The sequence below is a fragment of the Passer montanus genome, unplaced genomic scaffold (assembly GCF_014805655.1).
Source record: "Passer montanus isolate IOZ18808 unplaced genomic scaffold, ASM1480565v1 scaffold10, whole genome shotgun sequence".
Lineage (NCBI taxonomy): Eukaryota > Metazoa > Chordata > Aves > Passeriformes > Passeridae > Passer > Passer montanus.
In genome coordinates this window covers 4,019,168-4,043,787 of record NW_024356505.1, presented here as the reverse complement: position 1 = coordinate 4,043,787, position 24,620 = coordinate 4,019,168, and the positions used below count along the sequence as shown (strand labels likewise).

Genomic DNA, 24,620 nt, shown 5'->3' with positions numbered 1-24,620 from the left:
GTCATTAGCCAGTACATCCAAAGACAAGCATCCATAACCCCTCAGATCAGAATCCACATTAAACAGTACAGCAGTATTACATATCTCCTGATTTTGGACATTTTGGGGTCTCCATTTGCAGGTTTTTTGTCTCATCCAAAAGGGTTAAAATTTCCCCAGAGCCTGAGGTAAGAGAAGCTAAAAAAACTTTCTTTAGCTTCTGATTCTGCTATTTAGCTACCTTAGATTTGCCTTAGTCATTCTAGTCCCTGCAAAGATGGTGTCTGTGAATCACAGCTTGAAGCAATTTCTCTTTCCAATATTGAGGCCTTGAATGTAAAAGGCAGTGGTGGAGAAGATATCTTGGTTCTGTCCTGTCTTCATACATCTTCTTGAAACAGAATGTATGATTGTGTTTGACAAGGCACATCCTCACTGATTTTAATGGAGTGAAATTTGAAACTAGTTTTGTTAAACCAGGGCAGATGGCTGCAGGACTGTGTGTAATTTCATAACCGTGCAAGGTTGCAGTGCTGCTGCAAGGTTATTAACCAAATTTTAGGACAACTCAGCAAAAAAAAGGGTATTGCTGTTGTCAACTCAATGTTGAACAGGCACAAATTAATTCTGCCTATTAAAATGTATAATACAAAAAATTAAAAATTCTGTCTCAGAGAACTTTCTTAGAGAAGGTGTTGTCTGGATTACTGTACAATATAATGATTGCATCTTATATTTTTGGTTATTTAACATTAGCTGAAATTATGTAGCAATGCCTGATCCCAGTCAGGCTTGTACTGGCAGGTGATCAGATATTATATAATGCTTGTATCAATAAAAATGGACAGAGCCATGAAAATTTCAAGGGCATAACTAAATTGATTTGATGCAATCAAGACCTGGTTGTCTGTAGACAAGAGGTTTTTTACTGCTTCAATACACTTATTTTACATATGGCATCTATATCTCTTTCATGTTTCTATGCTGGAGTTCAGCAAGCAAGAATGGGAGTTGGAGCAGTTACCAAAATGGAAAGTTTAGCCTAAAGAGCTGAAATAGAACAAGAAAGCTGCTTTCAAATCTGTTTTTTCAATTATTCATGCTACAGGCTTTGTTTTATAAGATGTTTTCATTTAGTCTCAAAATAAACATGTGAGCTATCTTGCCCAGGACCATAGGTTGGACTGCAGAACTCCCCACTCCTGCCCCTGGCCCAGCTAGATCTTGTTACTTATTATTAAGGAAGATATTTTTGATGGGGAAAGAATAGGAGAAGATACTATGAAAAGTATTCTGTGTTTTCAACCAACCTTTTTCATGATGAACAGGCTGAAGGGGAAGTGTTCAGGCTGGAAAGCACATCTGCTTAAAATATATGTTGAATTTTTGTTCTTTATTTATGTTAACATTAGCACATTTGGAGAAATCACGTTTTCTTCACAATCTCTTTGCTAAATTAGGACACAAATCCAAGAACACTTGTTCATGAGAGTAATTTTCTATAAATGAGTAGTGTCACTGAGTTCAATAAGAGCAATCACGCGCAGAATTAAGCACATGCATGAGAGTTTGCAGAAATTTGGCAAATATGTTGCCATCATGAAAAGATTACCCAGCTTTTCTCCTACTACAGCTATGAATTCTTGGCGTGGTCCCATTTTGAGTAGCCCTTCTTGTACAACCATAAGATATTCTACTGTGTTAAGCTTAACTGAGGATATTTCTCTTATTTTATTGCAGCAACAAGAGCAAGATCCCACAAATCTCTACATCTCAAATTTACCTGTTTCCATGGATGAGCAGGAACTGGAGAATATGCTGAAACCCTTTGGACATGTCATTTCCACCAGAATATTAAGAGATGCAAATGGAGTCAGCAGAGGAGTCGGCTTTGCCAGGTGAAACCTTTGCTCTTGCTTTTCATGGGCATTTTTTGGCCTTTAGCCCTTTGCAATTGCTGTCTGTTCTGTAGCTCTGAAGTCTCACAGCTGTGGAAGATGCAGAGTGGCACCTTTACCAAGTTGTATCCATTTTTTCCATCAGGAAATGCCAGTGTGGAAGGATGTTCATTTCATTGCTCTAAAAGCCAGTTCATTATGTGTAGGTATATGTTAATAAAAATGGCTGGGAATATTGTTACCTGAGCTATCCATTCAGGATCAAGCTCAGATAATAATAAATGTCCTACAACAAAAAGCACACACTTGGTAAAGAAACCAAGGCCTGTGCTTAAGAGATCCTGGGAATGAACTTATTTCAGTCTTTCAGTACCTGAAGGGGTCCTGTAAGAAATCTGGAGAGACACTGGATAGTGTTTAAGGTCCCTTCCAACCCAAACCATTCTATGAAACTGTTTAAATATTTGACAAAGATTTTGCAACAGGAGAAAGTAAACTTAGCAGCTGGAAGAGGAAAGGGTAGGAACTGTGACTGAAGAAACATGTCTTCCTTGAAAGCTGCAGCTTCCTTGAATTGCAGCTATGAAAAGAGCTTAAGAAGAAATATTTGCATAGAACAAGCCCTGATGGAGTAGTCAGACATTTTTGACAGAATGGGCAACATATTATTACCATGTATTTTATTGTTAGTACAGATAGACAGGACTCCATGTTTACTCTCAGGGAATATTTACATAGATTCCTTTCAGCTTGAAACATTCTCAAATCAAATAGTTTTCTTTTCAAAAGCCAAGAAATAGAGTGCTATATATAGAAAGGTATTGAAAAAACAAATAAGAAGAGAAATTTGCAATTCTGCTGCAAATCGGTCTTCTGCTTCAAAAGAAAAGGGAAAAAAAAGTCCCAGATCATTGTTTCTGCAGAATATTCATAACACGGCTTTGTAGGGGAGGCAAAATAACTTCTTCATCTGGCAAATTTTTCTGAAATTCATCATATCTTGGTATATCATAGCACTTCTGTTAGTGCCATAATGCCACTGAGTGAAATGAGGTACTGTGTAAATATATTAGCTTTCAAGAAAAGTGACATTGTTGTGTTCCCCCAGCCCTTGATGTGAAAGGACATCGTGCACAAAAAATGTTTAGATAATATTGTCTGAATTCAATGAGAAAAGAGAAAACATTTATGCTGAAAGATGGCACATTGCATTCTTGCAGATTATAACATGATTTTTTCTAGCTTACTAAATATAGATTAGTGTAAGTCATGGATAAACTCGCATTTTTTGAAAATTGACTTACTTTGTGGAAATGTATTTAATTATGGAACATATTTCAGAGACTCTTTAACGATCTAACTTGTAGGTTGTGTAATTCACATGTCAACAACAGCGGGGTAAAATCTTCACTCCATCAAAGTATACAACACATCTCCCACTGGTTTGAGTGAGGCTGAAGTTAATCCAGGAATTTAGAACCATAGTGGAATGCTGACTCCTGTCTTTGCAGAATTATCAATACAATATTTAATTACATAACCAGTTGACTTTCTTTTTGTAAAGAAGTGCTATCTGGTATCTTTTTCCTGTATGTCAAACCAAGCAGGTTGTTAATTTGTTTAGCTTTGCTTGTAGTCATGAAGGCTTCATTCTAGTGTACCTATGGCGTGGGCACATGTTGAGTGGGTACTAAGGCAGTATAGGTAAGAGATAGTAGCTGGATTTCCAGTCCAAATAAGATTCTAGATGTTCAAATCAGCACCCCAGGTGAAGATCCTGGCTATTCTACTTAGGACCTTTTATCAAAGCACACCTTGCCTGCCTGAGGAATATACCATGGTGCTTAGCATAGCTCTAAATAGAGCCACAGAAGCATCAGAGAAAAAGTTATATTTGCATATGCTGAAATGATGCAGCATCTAGCAATTTTGAAATGTGATGTTTCTAAGTTATTAATTACATTTTATGATGATTAATAGTCACTTTCTGAGTCTACCCAATCATGGAAATAGTCAATCTCAAAATAAGTATATTCATTCAAAAAGAAATCAGAAGTAAAGACTGAAGGTAGGCAGCTATTGTCAGATTTTTCTTCTAAATGGGTATGATTAGCAGTTTTATAATACTGCAGGTGGCTACTCAATCATTTTTAACCTGGAGAATTTCAAATGTTCTTGAATCAAAATTGTCTTAGTTATGTCTGGTGACATTAACAGCCTCCCTTAGAGTATGTGCATACTAGCTCTGAGTCAAAGTCAAGCCATGAAACAATTTCCTCTCTTTTGCATCCTTCAAAAGCAACTGAACAGATTTTCCTGAATCTTTCCAGAAAATTTCACTGCAGCCTGAGCCAACTGTGCCTGGGTACACCCCAGGGGAGATTTTAGGGAGGAGAGTTATGAGCAAGGGGCCAGAGAGGGGATACTTTAGACTTAACTGTGGCTTCATAAAAGCCAATACATGCTATAGAATCTACACATCTGCCTCTGCCTCACCCCTGGCCCATGCTTTTACTTCCAGGCCATATTACCTGCCTTCAGACTCTCCTTGGGAGCTGGCATTCCACAGGGCTTGCACTGCCATGGCCTTTGGCAGGGGTGTTTCTGTTGACACCTGCAAGCAGAAGCTGAGACCAAACACAGCCTATTCTAGAGCAGACAGAGAAATAAGGAACAGGAGGGGGCACAAATGCTTGCTAGAAGGAGGATATTGGAAAAAAGGAGGTGCTTCTTTGGATGCGAAGCTTTGAGTTCAGTCTGGTGTAAGATTGCCTATTAAAAGAGGGAATGACACTGTGATGTCATTGCACAGAATTTCATCATAATGCTTAAATTTGTACATGTTTCTCTTAAATACCTGTTGCTGGGACTTGTCTAGTCATTTCAGCAGCTGATCTTTCATTTTAAAAGTGTAAATGTATTCTTCAGAGCTTAGAACATGGTCCTTCATCCTTTAAAAAAATCAGCAAGATGAAAGAGAACAAAACAATACAAAACAAAACAAAAAAAAGGAAAGAAATCCACAGAAACTGGATTTAAAGACTTATTTCAAGATATAATTTTAATATCTTATATATATATATATATCTTATATAATTTTTTAAAAGTGTAAATGTATTCTTCAGAGCTTAGAACATGGTCCTTCATCCTTTAAAAAAATCAGCAAGATGAAAGAGAACAAAACAATACAAAACAAAACAAAAAAAAGGAAAGAAATCCACAGAAACTGGATTTAAAGACTTATTTCAAGATATAATTTTAAAGTTGATATCTTATGAGTTTGGCAAACAGTAGTGTTGTTGATGGTATGAGTAAAAAGCAGATCAGAGGTAGTAAGAAGGTCTTTGAGGGAGGCTGGAATTACTGGATAGGGGAAGGTATTGAGAGCATAGAGGGAAATATTTATCTTCATCCTGAAGAAGTGTTGCCACTTATAAAGAGGTAACTGTATGTGCAGGAAGACCTGGATTTCCACAGGCCCACAGAGGATGAATTCCAGATGTTAAGGTGCGAGAAGATAAAGGAATGACAAAACCAAAGTGAAGGCAAAGCTGTGGTGCAGTTTTGCTAGGAGGAATATTTAGTAAGAGATTTCTGAGGATCACTGATGTTGCTTCTTTGGAGACAGAAGTATCAGCAGCACCAGGGGATAAAGAACATTCAGGCAGTTTAGGGATGCATTTGTGAAGAGGAAAAGTGCTTTGTTCCTTATTCAAGAGTTTAATTGAAGGTGGTTGAAAAGTTGCTATAATTTAGCTTGAATAAATCCATCATCTGGGATGGTAGTACAGGCTTAGATATTATAAGGATCATTCCTACTTTCAGTCAGAAGAATGATCTGTCACATCCTGCATCTTACCCAGGAAATTGCTTTATAATTTAATATCTCAGGTGAAAGTAGAAATCCAAAACATGCTCCAAAGTCTTTGTGTGATATCTATAAAATTTTCCAATGCCTGTGGTGATACACTTCTGTTGAAAGGCCTCCCTGGAAAAGCCTCAGAGCAACACTGCAGTGTGGTGGGGAGGTTTGTGTGGGGATGTATCTCTGAGACCCTCACATTTCTATCTGCTGTTGAAACCTGGAAAAATTTTGCTGGAGTTTCTGCATCCCTAAGAAAATTGACAGGCATGAAGCTGCACTTTCAGGAAGAAGTAAACTCTGGAGAAGGACAGATAGATCAGGATGCCTAGACAAATATCAATGAGGCTCCATAAGAAGAAAATGAATATGCAGCTCTGAAAGGTGATGAGGGAGGAAACTGGAAAGTTGGGAGCCATCAGGTAATTTGGCTGAACAATTTGCATAATCCAAGCCTGAGGTACTGTGAGCTTAATTGAAGAACTCTTTGGGCTTTGGAATAGGGAACAAGGAGATACTGGTATATACCTTGGGGAGGGACTTAACTGGTACCACTGAACCAATGAAATAAAAATTGCTTTTTATAACCTCACAGTAAAATACCATTCAAGTATTATTTAAGTATCTTCCCTAAAGAGATAGTAGTATTAATAATACCATACACAGGTTTGTCACACTCAGCTGAACAGCAGAACAAGCATTTTATAGGTCCTTTTAAATGATAAAGTGCAAAGAAAGTGTTAGAAACCAGTAACTTTTTTATTTTGTTTGCTGTCTTGTATCTTAAAACGACCTTGCAAGATTCCTCCCACAAGCGACATTTTACAACGAAGTCATAAGCTTCTGAAAACAGAAATTTATGATGGAAATGCTGACAGTCAGACAGTCAAGTATTGCACCGCTGGCGGGAACCAGTGTAATGCTTAACCTGAGACTGTGAAGACAGTAGCATAAATCAGCCTGGGTCTGGGTGGAAATGACTGTGTGCTCGTACTATTCTTTTCCAGTCACACGAGGAAATCTGTACAACACAAATTGTCATAAAAGAATGTTATGATGCTGTTCCCAGCAAATGGCCAAAGTCAAGAGATTCTCAATTAGCTCTCACCTCAGAGCAAAGGTGCACATCAGGGAGATGCTTCCATCCCTTTGTGACCTAGCTAGGGGTCTGTAGTGAGGCATTTAAACACACTCCTGTTGGGAGTTTGGGCTTCATCCTCATCTTTTCCTTACCATATTCTTCTGGAAAAGCTTCTAATGAGATGCTTTTCTTCTCTTTTTCTATCTTTTTTACCAAACTTATCTCCTGCTTGTCCCCATTTTGCATGCCTTTAAATTTAGTCTTTGGAAACAATATTCAACTCAGCAACTAAAAGGGAGTAACAAAAACTAGGAAACTAGATTTTGAGCCATCACAGGATCATTATTCTATTTATAGAAGCTCTGCATGGATTTCAGTAGAAATGGTTATGCTCCAGTTTCCACTGAAGTAAAACAAGAGAGATGAGCCTTTAATTTCTATAGTTGTTGTTTTTTTATTATTTCCTTAAAGGAAGCTGTGCATCTTTCAGAGGTTTTTAGGGTAATGTAGGTGTAATGAAGCTATTTTTCCTGACCCAAAGAAGTTTCTCTATGGAGAGCAATGTAAATACAGATACTGTAGTGCCGAGACACTCGGGCAGCTCACCTTGGTATAATGGGTGATGCTGCAAGGTATAGAAGGAACCATATCTCGAGAGGAAAAGCATGGTTTCTGTAGATTTTTTATATTTATCTGAGAAAGTAAACAACCTCCTGTTATTCAAGCAGACAGCTGAAGAATATACAGGCAAGACATGTTGGGAAAAGATATAATTTGTGAGCCATGAGGAGAACTTGTCAAAATAAATGTCTTCTTGTGCTGTGAGTGGCAAAGGGAATAGCTTTTTTCCAACATAAAATGGATTCAAACCAAAAAGCGCAAACATCTTGAAGCAATCTCTTACTGACTGAAAAGCTGGGGAGATAAGATACCTAAATCTGTTACAGGGAAGGAGGAAAACAGGTTGCAGCCATGTCAGGGTCCTAGAATGCCTGGAATTAAATTAGCAAAATAAATTTAAAAACTAGTGAATGTGTTTCCATGGAAGGATGAAAAACATAGGAAACCTCATGCTAATCAAAACAATCTTGTTTAGAGATACTCTTTAGAGTATTTGAGACCTGAAGATCATTTTGCCTCAAATCTTTTATATGCTAGGCAGTTGAAATACTACCCATCACCTAATATTGAGATAATGCTAATTTCTTACTAAAATAAGACTTTCAGTAATTATTTTAAGACATCAACCAGAAAAAAAAGACCACCAATTTTCTATCTAATGTTTGCTAGTGGATCATCCTCCTTGCAGTTAAATATTTCTGCCTAATTTCTATTTTGAATTTATCTGGTTTTTGTCACAACTTTTTCCAGGAAGAGTAAAGTCCTTACTCCCTACTTTATTCTCCCCACAAAGGTACTTATGCAGTGCTATCAGTCTGCCCCTCTAGTCATCTTCTTGATATGCTAAAGAAATTTAGTTCTCTGGTGTGTATTCTAACTATGCTCTCCATTCTTTGGGCTCCCCTCACTGTATTACCTACCTGCTTCCATGTTTGCAAAATGCCTTAAATAGCAAGGAAACGTTGTTTTCAAAGATTTATTATTCCCACTCTTCTAAATGTAAACAATATTATTGTGTTGATCATAGCATAAATGTGGTAGTAACAATTTAATCTTTAAATATTTAATCTGGATATTAAAAACAAAATAGTCCTGATTCTCATTTATATTATTATTATTAAGCAAAGTGACTATAGGATATATGTAAACCAAACCCACACTTTTCCACTAAGTGGTAATTACATGGTACTGAATATTTCTCAGGTAATGATTATGTAATTACTATGGTATTCCTTATATAAAAATTGTATTAAGTTGTTTCTTGACACTGCATCAATCTTATTAATAAGCATGTATAAGAGCTTTAGGTAGGGGGTTAAAATAATTTTTATTTTCTCTCTTCTCTTCTCTTCTCTTCTCTTCTCTTCTCTTCTCTTCTCTTCTCTTCTCTTCTCTTCTCTTCTCTTCTCTCTCTTCTCTTTTCTTCGTCTCTTCTTTTTTGTTCATGTTAAATGTTCCCTATTACTTCCAACAACACATAATGACTACTTTGGGGCTATTGTGGTCTGTAGAGAGATATGTAATATAAATTCTATATTACAAAACAAATTATATTATTATTATGTTTATAATATAATAATATTATTTTAATGATATAAAGTAAATCTTTAATAGCACAATCTGAACATCAAATTATTTGGTTCTGGTGTTTGTTTAAGCATCCACTGTTTAAGTTTGTTAGGATGTTTTTCCTTTTACTTTTCATATTGAAGTATCATCAGTTTACAAAATATAGCTAGGAAAAAATCATAAAAACATTCTTCCAATTTTTAAAAAATTATTTCAAATTGGACAGAATATAGACAGTCTCATTACTTATTTTGTATTTGGGAACCCTACAACTTAGTTTCCAGAACTGGGAGATATATAGACCAGGCAAAAATAAATCATCATGGTTTTATTAGTTGCTTTGGGTTTATATCATTATCTGTACCTTTTAAAAATTATAAAAGCCTATGGATTTGATAATTAGGTTTTTTTCTGCAGTGCATTTGCTGGTTCAAAATAATATTCAAGTGCATTATGGTTATCTCCAAATTGCATTTAAAGATTAATTGTTATTTTAGATTCTCTTAGGATCAACACCAAAAATATACAATTGAATGAATTTGAAAGTTATGCTTCACAAATGATCTAATCAGACCTATCTAATAATTATCTAATAATTTCTGTTATTGTGTGAAGCTGGTTTCCTTCCCTTTCCAGCAAGTGTTGATTATCTATATCTTTCAGTACAAAGTTTTGAAGCATCTAGGATCTTTATATTTTATCCAGAATCTGATATTTTGTCATATTTTTGTTCTATCAATTATGAAAGGAATGCCAATATTAAAAATGTATTAAATTAAAAAATGCATTTAAGTGTGTTCTTCTCCCAAGTTACCTGTGCTCAGCTGATATTCTTTTACAGAAAACCTTTTAACATGTAACAATTCCATTAGTGATATTTTTATTAAATTCCAGTCTCAAGCAACATTTTGAAACATTGCTAGCTCATATACGAAGAATAATTCAAAGCACATTCTACAATAGAGGAATGCTGCAGCTTTCTGAGGGAAAAGTAGGAGGAATTTATTAATGTGGACCTAAAGAAAGTGTATTTTTGGGACCTCTGCCCAGATACAGCATTATGGATAAAGCAAGAAGAGGAGTTATGTGTGAATCTGTGTGTGTGGATAGGTTTAACTCATGTGTAGGTGAGTTAATAGGTGTCTATAGGCGTTGACACCTAAGTGGTTGGTATCGGTCAGAATTTTGACTAAACTGAAACCAGGGTCTTGTTAAGGCAAGAATCAGAGAATTTTCCTAATATATCTGGTTGCTCTGTACCCCTAATTTTTCCCAGTCAGTCAATGAGCTAATCATCCTGCAGAACTCAATTTGAATGGTTTATTTCTAAGCAAAGGGGTGTTGTGGACAATTACAATTCATGTTTTGGTGGCCATGGGGTGGACACGTTCCTGATTAGTGAGTGGCTGCCTGGTCAGCCTCTGCCCGGCCGGGCAGAAAGACCACCCCCACAGGCAGAAGTTGCAGAAAGCACACGAGGGCTCAGGTGGGGTGGGCAAAGGATGGATGCAGTTGTTACTCAGCAACACATCTGAGGGGAGCATGTATGGAGGGCTTTGTCTATTGTGCTGCCTTTTCAGGCTGAGTCGATAATGCCAGTGTCGGTTTCAAGCGAAGCGTGTGCCAGATTACAGATAGCCAGCAATGGCATTTGAGAGCCGTTAATTGTGAAACTTGAGAGGAAAATGTGCACATTCTTTTTTCAGAGTGCTATTCGAATTATGGGCTTTTTATCCCAGAACACTGTGGGTTTCACTTTTATTCTCTTCCCACATAAAACGCATGAAGTGCACTGAGTCTCTTTCATTTGGCAGCTTATATATTGTATTCTTTGCAGGGATTGCTTTGGCTTGTTAAAATGTACCCCATGTATTAAAATGAAATTGTCACTGCTGTGTGGTGCAACATAACATGGTTTGACACCAAGTGCCTGCAGCTACAGAAAACAGACTTTTATTGCATTTATTCTTTCAGAGACAAGAGTCTCTAAAGGCTCAGCGCAGACATTCGCTTAGTTAAATCTGAATGAAGCCAAAGCGAACAATCTAAGGCACTGTCTTTGTGCTTGTAGAAATAGCCCAGCCCACATGATACACAGTGATACAACCTGGAAGGGGAAAGTTTTAATTTCATCTGAAACAATTGGACAATAGATTTACTTCCTCAAAGAATTAAATGGGAAAGCAGGATTTTTAGGTTTTTTGTTTGTTTGTTTGTTTTGGGGTTTTTTTTTTCTGGTGTGGCATGTTGTTTTTTTTTGTGGTTGTGGACTCTGGCAAAATTGTATCCTGGGAAACAAACTGCTGCTGTATGTGAACCACTCTTTCCCCAAATTGTGTGACAGGAAGAGTAGTGGATAAATTAATTTTAAAACGATCTAGACTGGTGAGAAGTAAGCAATATATAGGTCAGCAGAGTTATTTTGTGGAGAATACCTGGAGGTACATACTGGTGTATTGAAGGAGCATTGAACATGGTTTTTAAACACAACTTTTATAGGAAATGACTAGCTTTCCATTTCTCTCTTTCTTCCTTTCAAAGTTTCTAAATCCCCTCTGTAGCAAAGTTAACTCTTTTTCTGGACTTGTATACAGTTAATTTAGAAGATCTGAAGCAATAATGAGTTTCCAGATGTGGTATAACCTGGTTTGAGATTTGACTAGTAACTTTGTATTCTTAACAATTGTTCAAAAATACATTTACTAATTCACTGTTAATGCTTTAATGTCTCAATGCTGAAAGTTATCCTGAACCCATAAAAGGTGAGCAGTAAGGCATTTCCTCTGCTGGTGTTACACATAAATTACTGTCTTCAGCCAGAACTCAGCTTTATGTTTTAATAGTCATAGATGCATTATCTTTGGTTTTACTATAAAGCCTGTCTTTGCAGGTTGTTTTCTTAACATTGTAATCCTTAATAATTGTTGTTTAATCCTCCGTGTTCTTCTCCAAATCCTGCAATTCATTTCTTTAAGCCATTTGAAGTTATTTTGGGTGCAGAAGGAGTCTAGAAGCGTGCCCATTGCTTTTCCAAGCAGCATGTGAGAGCATAAAGGATGTCCTTGTTCAGGGTGATGCCCTGGAGCCAGAAGGGGACTGTTCATTGACAGGTCTGTGGCTCAAACACAGCTGGGAGTGCAGCTGCAGGCAGGGAGGGTGGCAGGTCCTCCCCAGGAGCCACACTCTGTCCTAATGGGCTCAACCAGTTTCTCTGCAAAAATCAGTAACAACAGCTTTGAAGGTTTCTCTCAGCATCTGTGCTTGTCCTTTTTTTTCTCCTTCTGCCTTTTGTTTTTTTGCTGACTGAGTGCTCCAATAACAGTCTAGTAACACAAATTGCCTCTACCCATATCCCACTCTCTTCTCTTTTCCAGAATGGAGTCTACAGAAAAATGTGAAGTAGTAATTCAACATTTTAATGGCAAATATCTGAAAACCCCACCCGGTCTGCCAGGTAAGTCTAGCCATCATTGTGAAATTTAAAATTCACTGAAGAGTTTAGAATACAGAAATACTGGAATTTGTCTTGAGAGTGGCTTAAGTTACTGCCCCTGCTAAGAGGGCATATCACTTCCCTGGCTGAATCCTATCTTTTATGACCCATAGCAACTTTTTCTTACCCTGGTTTGTATGTTTTAAGCATTTGTGCCTGACAGCAGCGAATTTAAGAACAGATAAAATTCATGTTGTCTTACTTTGGTTTTTCCTTTTGAATGTTGTTTTCTTGGGGGTTTTTTTGGGGTTTGTTTGTTGGTTTGGTTTGTTGGTTTTTTTTTTCCCTAGTTAGTATAGAGGCCAACTAACTAAATGCCAATGTTTTTTTCTAACAAACTAGGAATGCAACTTATATAAAAGCTTGATTATTGATTCATTATCGATTATAGCTTTATTATCAATTATTAAATATCCAGGATTTCAGGTTGTAGCAGCTTTATATTCATCACAGTTACTACTTAGTATTGCTAGCACTCTTACCTGCATTAACAGCAGTAGCTGTTAATACTGAGGATATTTCAAATATTAAGTTATTTTTTCTTGCCCTAACTAAATGAAGTCCTGACACTTTCTCACAATACCCGTAGAACACATTCACTGGTGCGTCCATGCCACACTGAAAGTCAAGTTCCCACTATTATTTTGCTTTTCAAATCTTTAGCTGTCATCCATGCATTCATCAGCTGTGCAAAGTTTAGTGATCAGTTCCTTGATACTAGCTGCTTGACAAGACCTCTCCAAGGCCACACATTTGCAAGGATTTCTCCTGAAAGGCTGCATTAAATGAGCAGGAAATGCTTGTAAGAATTGTGTCCTAAGTTTTTATCTCCCTTTTTTTTTTCCCTAGCTTACTTTAAACTATTTCCTTTTTTAGTTACTTTCATTAAATTTCTTCTTATTCATTGCCTGGTTCTTTATGAAGAAGATGTACTAAATACTCTAATTAAAGAAAGCCATCCGCACAGCTACAGTGTAGAGTAATTGAGTGCTGCAATATAAATTTTAGTCAGATCACCTTCATGAAAGAAGATAAGGCTTTTCATACAAGCTGCAAGACTCCATATTAAGACTGCTTTTTCAAAAGTAGTCACTGACTATTTTTCTCAGTACAAGCTAGTGAATTACACCACCAACTTTGTCAAGTACAGCAAACTTGGGCTACATAGAACAATGGGCTGAGCAGCATAGGCAGACAACTTTAACCTTTGCCTTGCCTTTCTGTATGCACACTTTGAGTCCCTGCAGTAATCTGTTTAATATCATAGCAACACCCAATGGAAAGAGTGTGAATAGCAAGGAGTCAGTAAGGCTGGCTCTGTCAGTATGTGTCATGGTCATGTTCCCAGTTGTCTCAGAGAGGTCACATCATTAAATTCAATATTAAAGTAGAATATTCTTACAGAGCCTGCTTGAGAGAGAAAGCTACATGGTAAAGAATGAAAGCTATAAATTGAAAATATTTTTTTCTTCTTTTTTTAATTTTTAAATAATCAGAAAAGTACAGGGTATTCAATACGAACAATGTCGTGCATTGAAACAGGGTCTTGATGAGATAGCATGGTTATTTACTTCTTGTTACCTTGTTTCGAGGAATGCACTGAAATTGGATTTTAATGGCTATAACTTTGGATGCTTTCTTAAAGGATTTGAATCAGTTCATAGTTTCTTGAGGAAGAAAAGATGTCCATGTGAAAAGATTGTCTGCTCTGTTTCTCTCATTGTTGTCAGATGACATTTTTTGCCAATGTTGCAAAGATTATTTGGGAAGAGACTATATTAAGGGTTTTAATTTACCTGAGTGCTGTTCAGATGCAGATATAGCATAATGCAGCTTGGGAAAAAGTCACTGAACCATTAACTGAACTCACTCAACTATAAACGAGGTGTCTGTAAGATCCAATTTTGTCCTCAAGTTTTGGGAGGCAGATTTTGTATCTCCAAACAGGTAGTTAGAACTTGTCACAGCGTATTCGGTCCATGTAAAAGAGGCTGTTTGTGCCTTGTTATTAGAGTAGGTCACTCTTTAAATCCATAATTAAAAGATTTGTTGTATTCATTCCTCTTCTTCTTGAGAAGCCAAGGCATATACATGATCACCTTAGCAGTGGGGTTGATTGAAAGGATCATTTACATTTTATCCAGAGGAAAAAATTACTCACTCATAGTATCTTTTGTTGTAGATTCCTGTTAAGTTTGTACTCAGTTTCTACATCTGTGCTATGAACCTGTATTTGAGCCTCTCAGCAAAGGGAGAAGTGTCTTGCATGAAGCAGGAAGGAAAATCAAATCTCTTAATGTACTTGGAAAATCACAATTATAGTCTGAAAAGGATCCTCCCAGCATCTCAGTAATTGGCACGGAAGGAGAATCATCTCTAGTTTATTGCTGTGACCTCAATTAAAAAACAAAGAACCAGAGAACATTAGAGGAAATATGCAACACTATCTGTTACTAACTCTGCTGCTCAAAGGCCTGATCTTATGAGAGCGAAAATTGATCAATCCTTTTAGGGTTAAATTACATTGATTTTGGATGTTTGAATGGATTTCTTTTAGATGTAGCCGTGAACTGAAAGAGTTTTTTTCATTAATGTCCACATCTCTCATCCAAGCTCTAATGTTCTGGTTCAGGTTTACCAGCTAATAGAAGGTAGCATGAGGCCCATGAAGCAAGAAATCAACCTGTTGGCTGTTGGCCATGTGCTACTGGCCTGAGGCAGTGGGATTATGGACCAGACAAATCATTTTGGCAGCTCTCCTCCATCCCTGCTGTCTTCCTTTGCTGGGTTCCCTGAGATGTGATCCTGGTGATGTGTCACCATGCATTCTGTGGGGCATATGTTTGTGAGATCAGTATGTTTAGAGGATAAAATGTACTGCAGGGCCAGTTTTGCCTCGTTACCCAGTCATGATGATCTGGAGTAAGTAGCTTTCACATGATGTTGAACAGCCCATTAGAAAGACTGGGCATCATAGATCTGACTTTCATGCCAGAATAAAGTTGTACCTTACCTGACTTAGTTATACCTTCCCAAAGAGTTATCTGAAGCATTATTTTGAATGGAGAACTCTTTTTCAACTCATTTTTTTCTTGACAAATGAGATGTAAATGCAGTTACATTTTTTAAATTTGGTTTTTGTTGTTCTCAGGCTTGAGGTTTTTTTGTGGTTCTTCTAAGTTAGAAAAAAGTTACAAGAGAATAAGTGCTGTGTACCTAGATGTTTGAGCCTAGCCAAGAGTCACACATCTAAGCTAGCCCAGGCCAACAATGCAGCAGGAAAGCAGTGTTACAACTGGGAGGAAAGGAGAGCACACAGGGCACTTTGGAAGCTCTGTCCTTTGTACCTTCTGAAAGCAAAAACACATCCATCCCTCTTTGACTTTTTAACTTCAATCACTGTTGTTTTTTAAAAACTGTTGAACTGAGCACTTGTAGCTCCAGACCCCTCTGCTTCAACCCAGTCACAATGTAAAGGTCATTTTCTGTCTCTTTTTGATGTTTGATGGTCAGTTGTATAGTGCCTAGGTAAATTGAGCATCACTGTGTCTGTGTTAGTGAATCATTCTCATTAAGGGGCCTTCTCCGTTCAACTCCTTGGCTTCATTCCGTTCCAGAAGGAATTGCTCCACTCTTGCTTACTCAACTAATAAGCATTTCATGATGTTCAGTCTTAGATTTACAGTACAAAATAATTGGTTGTTCCATAAATAATTAGTAAATGTCTTTGCATTTCTTTCAGACTGAGAAAGCACAGTCATCTCCAGAAATCTGCAAAATCTCAATTCTTGGCAGATTCCATGTCAACTTCATAAATATTCCGAGTAGCTTTGAGTGATTATTATTTTAGTCGGTTTTATTTGTGAGAGGTTTTTTTTGTCTTCCCTTTATTAGCACTGCTTTCCTGAGATAAATAGAGACCTGCATGGCCTAGTGGGTAAATTTTCATCCTATAGAGAATTCAGTCTCATATGAAACTGATGGTATAGGTCCTATATGGCCACGCTGAAAGTCAGCAAATGAATTCTGTATTGCTCTACATCTCCATTGTGATGTGAAGAGCACTACTAATAATACAGGTGGTTCTTTCTCAGTCTTTCTGTACTGTATCTATTTTTGTTGGTGAATGGGAGACTTCGTATGAAATCCTGCTAATTTTTGACATTTTACAATCACTGAATTAAATTAAAATTTCCTAGCTCATCTCTCAGTAACATGTTGGCTTGTGTTTGGATGGGCAAGTTTAGGGAATGATATTAACACAGTTTTTGTTCATGTCCCAGTATCCTTGGATGTTTTTAAATAATTCATTTTCTCTTTCTGAATGAATGCAAAAATTTAACAAGTTCTTCGTTTTCTCTGGAATTTCACAGGAACATGCCTCAATTGTGTTAATTATCCTCTGCTGATATGTCAATTATACTCCCTCACAGCATTTTCTAGTTGTTATGGTACTTCCTAGATTTAATTTCCTTCGTAGATACTTTGCATTGTCAGAGGACATTGGGCTAGTTACTTTCTCAGAGAAAATTTAAAGCAAGTGACACACATGAATGCTACATTACATGGTCAAGAATCTTCCTTTTCTTATTGCTAATTTAATTACAGATATCTGACAAAAAGAGAGGGAATTATTATCCTTGTGTATGTTAAGAACCCCACAAGTAACAAGTCACTGTAAAATTTTTATTCTGACTTTTCCTAGAGTAAAAACTCTTAAATAGAAAGAAGTTATCTGCAATACAGATGTATTTACAATTACCTCATATCTTGCTTTAGTCATTACTGGGCATGCTTCTTTTTTATTTTCTTCTTGAAAGTGTTCCAAGCATTGCATTTTTATGGAATCATTTTACCAAAATCAATTGATATTTTCTGCCTCTCTCCTTAGTTTAAATATCTCTTATGACATCTCTCAGGACTTCTTGCACCAAAGAGAGTAAATTCAAATAGTTAACCTTTGCTTCAGAGAAGTAGACTTAGAACTTGGAATGCTCTATTTAGAGCAACATGTTTTCTAGGATATTGTGCCTTAAATGGTGATGAAGGAACAGTATTCCAGTTGAGTGTTAACTGTGTACTGGATATTAACAACATTTTCCACTGTTTTTCTCTTAATATATGAACAAATACTATCTTGTTTGTCATTAGTGATGCTCTAAATTGCTTTTCTGAGTGAATGAACTTAAAATGTTTTGTTTGATAGCTTTTTAGACCCTGTCTCTTGGTGTTTTATCTTTTTTTTTAATTTAATTCTCTGTTCATTTATATAGATAAAACCGAAAAAGTCTTCCAAATAATTCTTATTGGGGCATTTGCATATCTGTCTGTATATAAGTATATGGTTTTGACATTTTAAACTAGATAAAACAGCAGCCAAAACTATAAACCAGGTTTGTAGATCTCTTAAAATATTTGTTGAATGCTACAGAGAATTCAGAATAAAGGGCATTCTACTAGATTTTCTACTGGTAATACTCAGTGAAACTTCTTTAAAAAAGGGGGTTATCCTTTACATATTGTTATCCTCAAAATTTTTCTTTACCCAAAATTCCAAAATTTTCTTACTTGTATTCTCAGTTCCTTTCATGTATATGATGTTAATATTATCTGAATCTTTTATATCGTCTACCTGAATTCTAAGAATTCAGGTTTTGTAAATACTTCCATGTTATCTGCTGACTGCATTATATAAATTCTTCCTCATTGTATCAGAAAATATGATCCTTGTAAAGACCTTCATAAAACGTAACAGTTTAACAAATTTTCAATTTATTTTCCTCATTTCCAATTTCTGGCTGTCATTTTTTATGGAATTGCTGTTATCTTTCACTTTCTGTGCTCCATAAATGCACAAACTCAGCACATTGTTAGCAAAAATTTCTTTTACCTTGCAAATCCTCTGAATATTCTTTTAACTTCTGTTGGTTTCATCTTCTTTGGAAGTCTTCATCTTTGACAAACAGCTAAAATCTTTAACTCCTGCTTGAGTCTTGGTGGTGACCTGAGGCCTCTGTAACCCCTGTCCAGCTTTGGGCCCCACGTTCTTCCCATGCCCTCAGCAATGTGCAGGTGCTGTCCCAAGCTCAGGTCTCTCTGACAAACAGCTCCGTGCAGAATGGGCTCTGTGGACCTTTTGCTGGGGTTGTGTTGGATGTTTAGAGGTGCTTGAGTGGTGTGTACAGCTCTCAGAAGAGAGTGTCCCTCAGGAAATAGTTGTATTTTTCCAGATATCACATAATGTTTAAGATCACAGAGACTTTGCAGAAGATGGTCATAAAAATGGACTTTCTAACCAAGAAACTGCAGAATGGGTATTGAATTATTGGAAAATATAAAACCTTTTGCTCAGAAGGCAGGTCCCTGTTTAGACCTCTGTTTAGTGACTTTGGTTTTTGGCTCATGCAGGCTTTTATGATGTGGCCAAAACCTCATCACTGTTCCATGTTCTGCCCTCCCTTTTAGACTCACAGCTGTCAAACACCACCAGCACAGGGTCCTGGCTTTACCCTCCTTCCAGTACTTGGTCAGACATCATTTGTAGTTAATCCAGTGTATACCAACTCTTCAGCCATAGATGTCCAATAGCTTTTGACTTCACATGAAATCAAGTGTTTCTTGGACTTTCAAAGTTTCCTTCCTTCAAAGACAGCCTTTAAAATCTGTTGATACTTGTTTTGCTTCATGGCATTCATAAAAATTTCAAATGTGAACTGTGTAATTTTGTGCCACTGAACAAGATGGGGTTCTCTCTCTTTAGCTCCTTTGGTTTGTTTTTTTGGGTTTTTTTCTTCAGAATTAAGTTCATGTAACCTTCAGTCATCCTTACTGTGCTGACATTGCTGTAGGTGGTCCTGGATCCATATCACGTGTTTCCATGTCACGATGCAAAGATACATTCCAATTTCCTAGGTCTCTTGGGTCTTAAAAATTATATATTCTTTAGATTCTTTAAAGGCAAAGGTTATTTTTCTAAAATGCAAAAAATAAATATTCCTATCTAGTCAAGATTTTATGTCATTTCCATTTAGTTCAAAAAAGACTCCTTTTGGTTAGGAGGATATGGACATATTTATTTACTCAGTAAACCCCAGTAGTTGGTACACACAAATGTCCTGGAGGAATGAGGGCTGAGCCAATTTGTATTTAAGATGTTAAGAGGTATGTATCGGTGCTAAACCATGTAATTTGAGCTCATGAGGAAAGCTGTGTGAGAGAAGACAGAATGTTGCCATCATCTAAAACCTGCTTTTCCAAAAATACATAAATTTGTTGATGATCGGGACAGTGTCAAAGATCTGAAGTGCTTCATATTTATGTTGGGTTTCATTTGATCTTGTACTGGTCTGTAAATTCCTAGGAAAATAACTGTATCTTTTTGTATTTCAAAGAGATATATGATCAAATACTGAGTTTTGTAATCTAGCTGTATAATTAGGGAGAAAGTCCTTTACAGTGTTGGAGTTTTTGTATTACTTTGTAACTAGAGATAACAAAAAATGCATAAGATCAGTTTGTTTGTGATATCACACTAATTCAGGTCATGATGTATAAAATAGCATTACTGAAGTTTGGATTAAAATCTTCCACTCAGTTTATAAGAATGAAAGTTAGAGAACAATATGGCATATCAAGGAGAAGATCATTCCTTTTTTTTTCTTCCTGCCACAGTAGCACCTGTCATATCTTTCCTAAGATTTCTAAAACTCTGCAGCATAAACAGAGAACTGCATTCCTTTCTCATTCATAATATCTAGTGACAATGAAGTCTACCACAGTTTATCTGAACTAATTTCAATATATACTTTTCTTTTTTCTTTTAACTCATGGGCATTTTTTTTCTGTTAAGAGTGACTATGTAAATCTTCTAATTCAGAAAATCCATTCCCTTTATGAAATGGGAAACGGTGGATACATTTATTTAAGCATAAAGAAGTCCCTTCTGTATGCTACTGCTGCATAACCAGCACAGCTGAGAGTGTGTGCACTGAATTCTCTCTTGCCTCATACATCAGCAGGAGAAGTGTCGACAAGTTTCTGGTCCAGGGGCAGTGCTGTTCCTTGGATGCGCTTGTAAAACCCAAGACAAGACAGACGAGTTGCGCAGGTGTTATGGCAGACAAAATCTATGAGCCAGAAAGATTCACAGCTTGAATTTCAGATTGTTTAGGTCTAAAGGGCTGGCAATTTAAAACAAAGCAATGCAAATAAATAAAAACATGCAAATCGGAGCATGAAACAATGTGGAACATTGTGAAGTTATTTGTACATGATTCAGATTTCAGGGAGTAATTCTGCTTTTGCATCAGCTGTGGCCAGCAGTGGCACAACTCCTCCTGTTTCTTCCTCTCCTGCATTACTTTATTAGTCCCTTCAGGACACTTTAAATGATGGAGTACATCTGCTTTGCAGACCCTACTGCTGCAGTATGATGTTGTCACACCTGAGCCAACTAGTTTAAAAGTCATTTAAAAAGCCAACTTGAGCAAGGCTGAGCACAGACTAACCACTTGAGCTCATAGTGTGTTATGCTCAGTAATAATAATACCCAGCAAGTGGTTTGCATGATCTCATGTTCTTTTAACTGAGGAAAATTATTTCCTTTTCAGGCCTTTCATAGGAGAATTCTTCCTTTCCTCCTCCCTCCCTCACACTTCTCCACTTGCTTACACATTGAACACTTTTAAATTCAAAGTATAGAGAAATTTATCTCAAGCTTCAATCTTCTTCACCTTTACCCTGTAAATTCCAAGTAAGCTGAACAAAAACTTTTTATTGAAGCTTAACCATGTGCAAATAGATATTTTTTGACACACTCCTTTGTGCATCTGTATCTCAACCAGAAGTGGAAACTTTCCTTTGGGAATGGACTTTTCAGATGTCCCAATAAAATTGGAGTATTGAATTTTCACGTTTTGGAGCACCACTGTAACTCAACAAACATCCAGGAGAGGTGCCTTGAAGTGCCCTTGGGTGGCAGACAGCCTTACAGAGGCTTTCAGCTGGGTTTGCCCCATCGGGGCTGGTACAGAGAGTTTTCTACAAAGACATTTTCATTGGCAGAGCATGTGAAAAATTTGGTAGCTGGAAAGAGAGGATTTGTATCCAAACTTCTGAGTACTTGTCTGAACTTGAGCTTGGTTTGTCCTTGAGCATTTTATGAAAAATTTGGCACTGATGCCTTTAGGAAGGACTTGGTAGTGAGAAAGGGGGTGTCAGAGGAAAGGGAAGACACATATAAGGGGAACAATTACACAGGGCCTGTCCTTTGTATTTCTGCCACACTATGCCCTTCCTCCCTCCAAAAGTGAAGCTGTCCCTGGCACGAGAGGAGCATTGAGTACTCTTCTGCAGGCCTTTCCCCAGACCATGAAGTGATATGAAGTGTCTGAAGTAGCGTGTGAAGATATTTCCCTTTGAGATTCATCCTGACAAAGTGACATCAGTGGTATCACAATAGCAGTTTCCATATGTTTTGGATACCAGAAGCTTCTCTCTCCCTTCCCCATATGTTTTGAATACCTCAAGGTATTCAAATAAGCATGCAAGCAGCCTCTTGCATACTTGAAGTCTCTCTTTCACCCTTCTCCTCTAATGGTGCTGCAAAACACAGAGAAAAGCAATTCAGCCTTGAAAGCACTGGGGAAACAGGAGGGTAGGATTCTATTTGATTTTTTATTTGTTTGTCCCAGCAACAATGTCATTGTGCTGGTCAGCAGTCCTGAGCAGCTGTAAAAGCCCCATTTCTTAGTCATTTCTCTGAGCCTTTCTTTTTTGAATGGCAGCATTTGATCACAAGATCATAGAAAGGTCTTTCCCAGGTTCAATCACAGCAACTTGAAAGAAGGGCAAAGCAGCCTACATTTTACTTGGGCTGCCTCAGTGTCTATGATGTGTCTGCAATTCATCTTCTACAATGTAAGAGACATCAAGAGGGAGGGGAAAGGTGATGGATATCTGATTTTACATTTGTCCTTTTTGTTAAAGCTTATTAAAGCAGCATTTTATATGTAGCCTTTACCCTACCACCCAGTATATAATCTTTCAGTATATAGTATTTTTGGAATTACTGCTGCTCAGCAAAGAAAAAGAAACAAAAAAAAAAAAAACCCAGAGAAAAAAGGCAAAGGAGTAATTTAACTTTTAGATTACACAGATATGGTAGGAAAAATAACTTTCAAATGCCAAGTTTAACAATCCTTACTTCACATAAGACTTTTACATTTCAAAAAATGCAAATTTTAATGGCAAAAGAAATCCCTCCAAAACAACTAAAAAGACATATATCCCAGTTGTCATGGGTGTCTCTTTAGTTACAGTATTATAATACTGAATATAATCAGCATCCTTCTCAATTAGGTTACTGATTGCACAATGAATTCACTGATTCTGAGTATTTTTCCCTCTTTTTCCTTCCCTTTGCCTCTTTATTTTCTTTTTTTCCTTTTTCCCCCCCTCTTCCCTTTCTCCCACCTTCCCTTCCTTCTCCCTCTATCTCCTTTTCAGTAAATACTGTAACTTTGTGACCAAATGTGAAGCTTTTTAGTTCAGAGTTTATACTATTAAAATATGAAATATGTGTTCAAGTTAAGAAAATATGACCCAACAGCTTCCTAACTATTCTTGTCTGGATTTCCCTTTCCAATCTCACTCATGGTAACAGCACCATGAATGAGCACCTGCCCTTCAAAGAAATTCTTCATCAGTTGAATTTTACATTACAGCGTAATGAAAAGCTCAGCATTTGGAATTTTCAAAAGAATCCTGGTAGCATAGGAGTAAATATGTTGCAAAAGCCTGCATTTCACTGATGTAGGAGTTGATGTAATTGGTTATTTTCATCTCTAATTTATCTTATTTCAGACTAGCCTCAAGGGTGGCTCTAAGAGAAACCAGGGAAAGCTGAGCTGGATTCTTTAAAAGCATTCTTCTTGAATGTGAGCAGTAACACCAAGAAATTTGCCTTTGCCTTAGGAGGCCTTAATTCCAGCAGGTGTATGGTGGATACGAGTTTTGGTTGAGCAGTTCATTTTCCATATGAGTTATCTTTACTTCAGCATACTGCATGTATGTAAGAAGAAATAATCATTAAAAAGCTTAAACAATTTTGTGTGTGTGTGATTAAGGTGTTGGTAGGCAGTTTTTAATTTATATATCTTTTGCCTGCCTGTAATTTCAACCAAATAGTCCTTTTGTGTATAAAATTACCAAGGTTGCTGATATATAGCATTGTATACTAGGAGCTGCATCCAAAGTGAGATTTAATTTCTGTGCTAGGAAAATAAGATATGTAGATAGGAAATAATAGTTGAAAGTGTAAAACATGAAAGATATTGGGGTTGGGGCGTGCCTTGAATTTAAAGGGGTTTTTTTGCCAATATATTGCTTGTTTGCTGGCTTTGGAAGAGTAAAAAATATTCAGCACCCCTAAAAATATACATTATGTGTGGTCTGAATCAAGATTCTGCTGTTCTGATAATTTTGTGTGATCATTGACTCCAGAAGGTTTTTCTGAATGCCAGAGTAGTGACATAAAGGAGGCTTATTCTGTAAGTGTGTTGCATATTACTCCTCTGGTATCTGTTACTAATTTAACATTTTGGGCATTTTTTGAATTAGTTTGAATGAGAGGTATGTCAGTCCCAATAATTTTCAGGGATACTTAGGTGTTAAAGTCTTTTAGGCTTAATTGAAACTATTGACTATTAATCAACATTGATGTAACCAAGTGTATGAAAATTAATAGATAGGGCCAGACTGTCAGACCTGGGAAATAAAACTGTTTCTTCATCCAACAAAAACAACTTGGAAGCTGAAAGCTTCTATTTGTCACACAAGAAAGATCAGCTCAGGGTCAGGAAAAAGATCCACCCTTCCTTTAACTCAAGAGTTTCAAAAAGATGCTAATTATATTGATTTTGATAGTGGTTTTTTTCAACAGATGTTCTTCTCCTAGGAAATACATGAGGACCACCAACATACTTCAAACAGACCCCCAGAAAAGAGCAGTTACCACATAATGGCTTTCAGTCATCACTGATGTGTCTGAATCAATGGCTAATTTGTTATCTCATTACCATTTCTCATGCATCAGATCCTGTACCTAGCAGTGAACAT

General features: G+C 36.8%; 1 protein-coding gene across 6 annotated transcripts in view; it reads left to right on the top strand.

The window, feature by feature from the left end:
* Nucleotides 1-24,620, top strand: part of RBMS3 (RNA binding motif single stranded interacting protein 3) — a 703,420-nt gene that overhangs the window by 549,186 nt on the left and 129,614 nt on the right. For all 6 annotated transcript variants that reach the window (XM_039705023.1, XM_039705047.1, XM_039705038.1 and 3 more), the window contains 2 exons: nt 1,720-1,877; nt 12,385-12,464. In XM_039705023.1, coding sequence (XP_039560957.1) covers nt 1,720-1,877; nt 12,385-12,464 — 238 coding nt within the window. The remainder of the gene's footprint in view (nt 1-1,719; nt 1,878-12,384; nt 12,465-24,620) is intronic.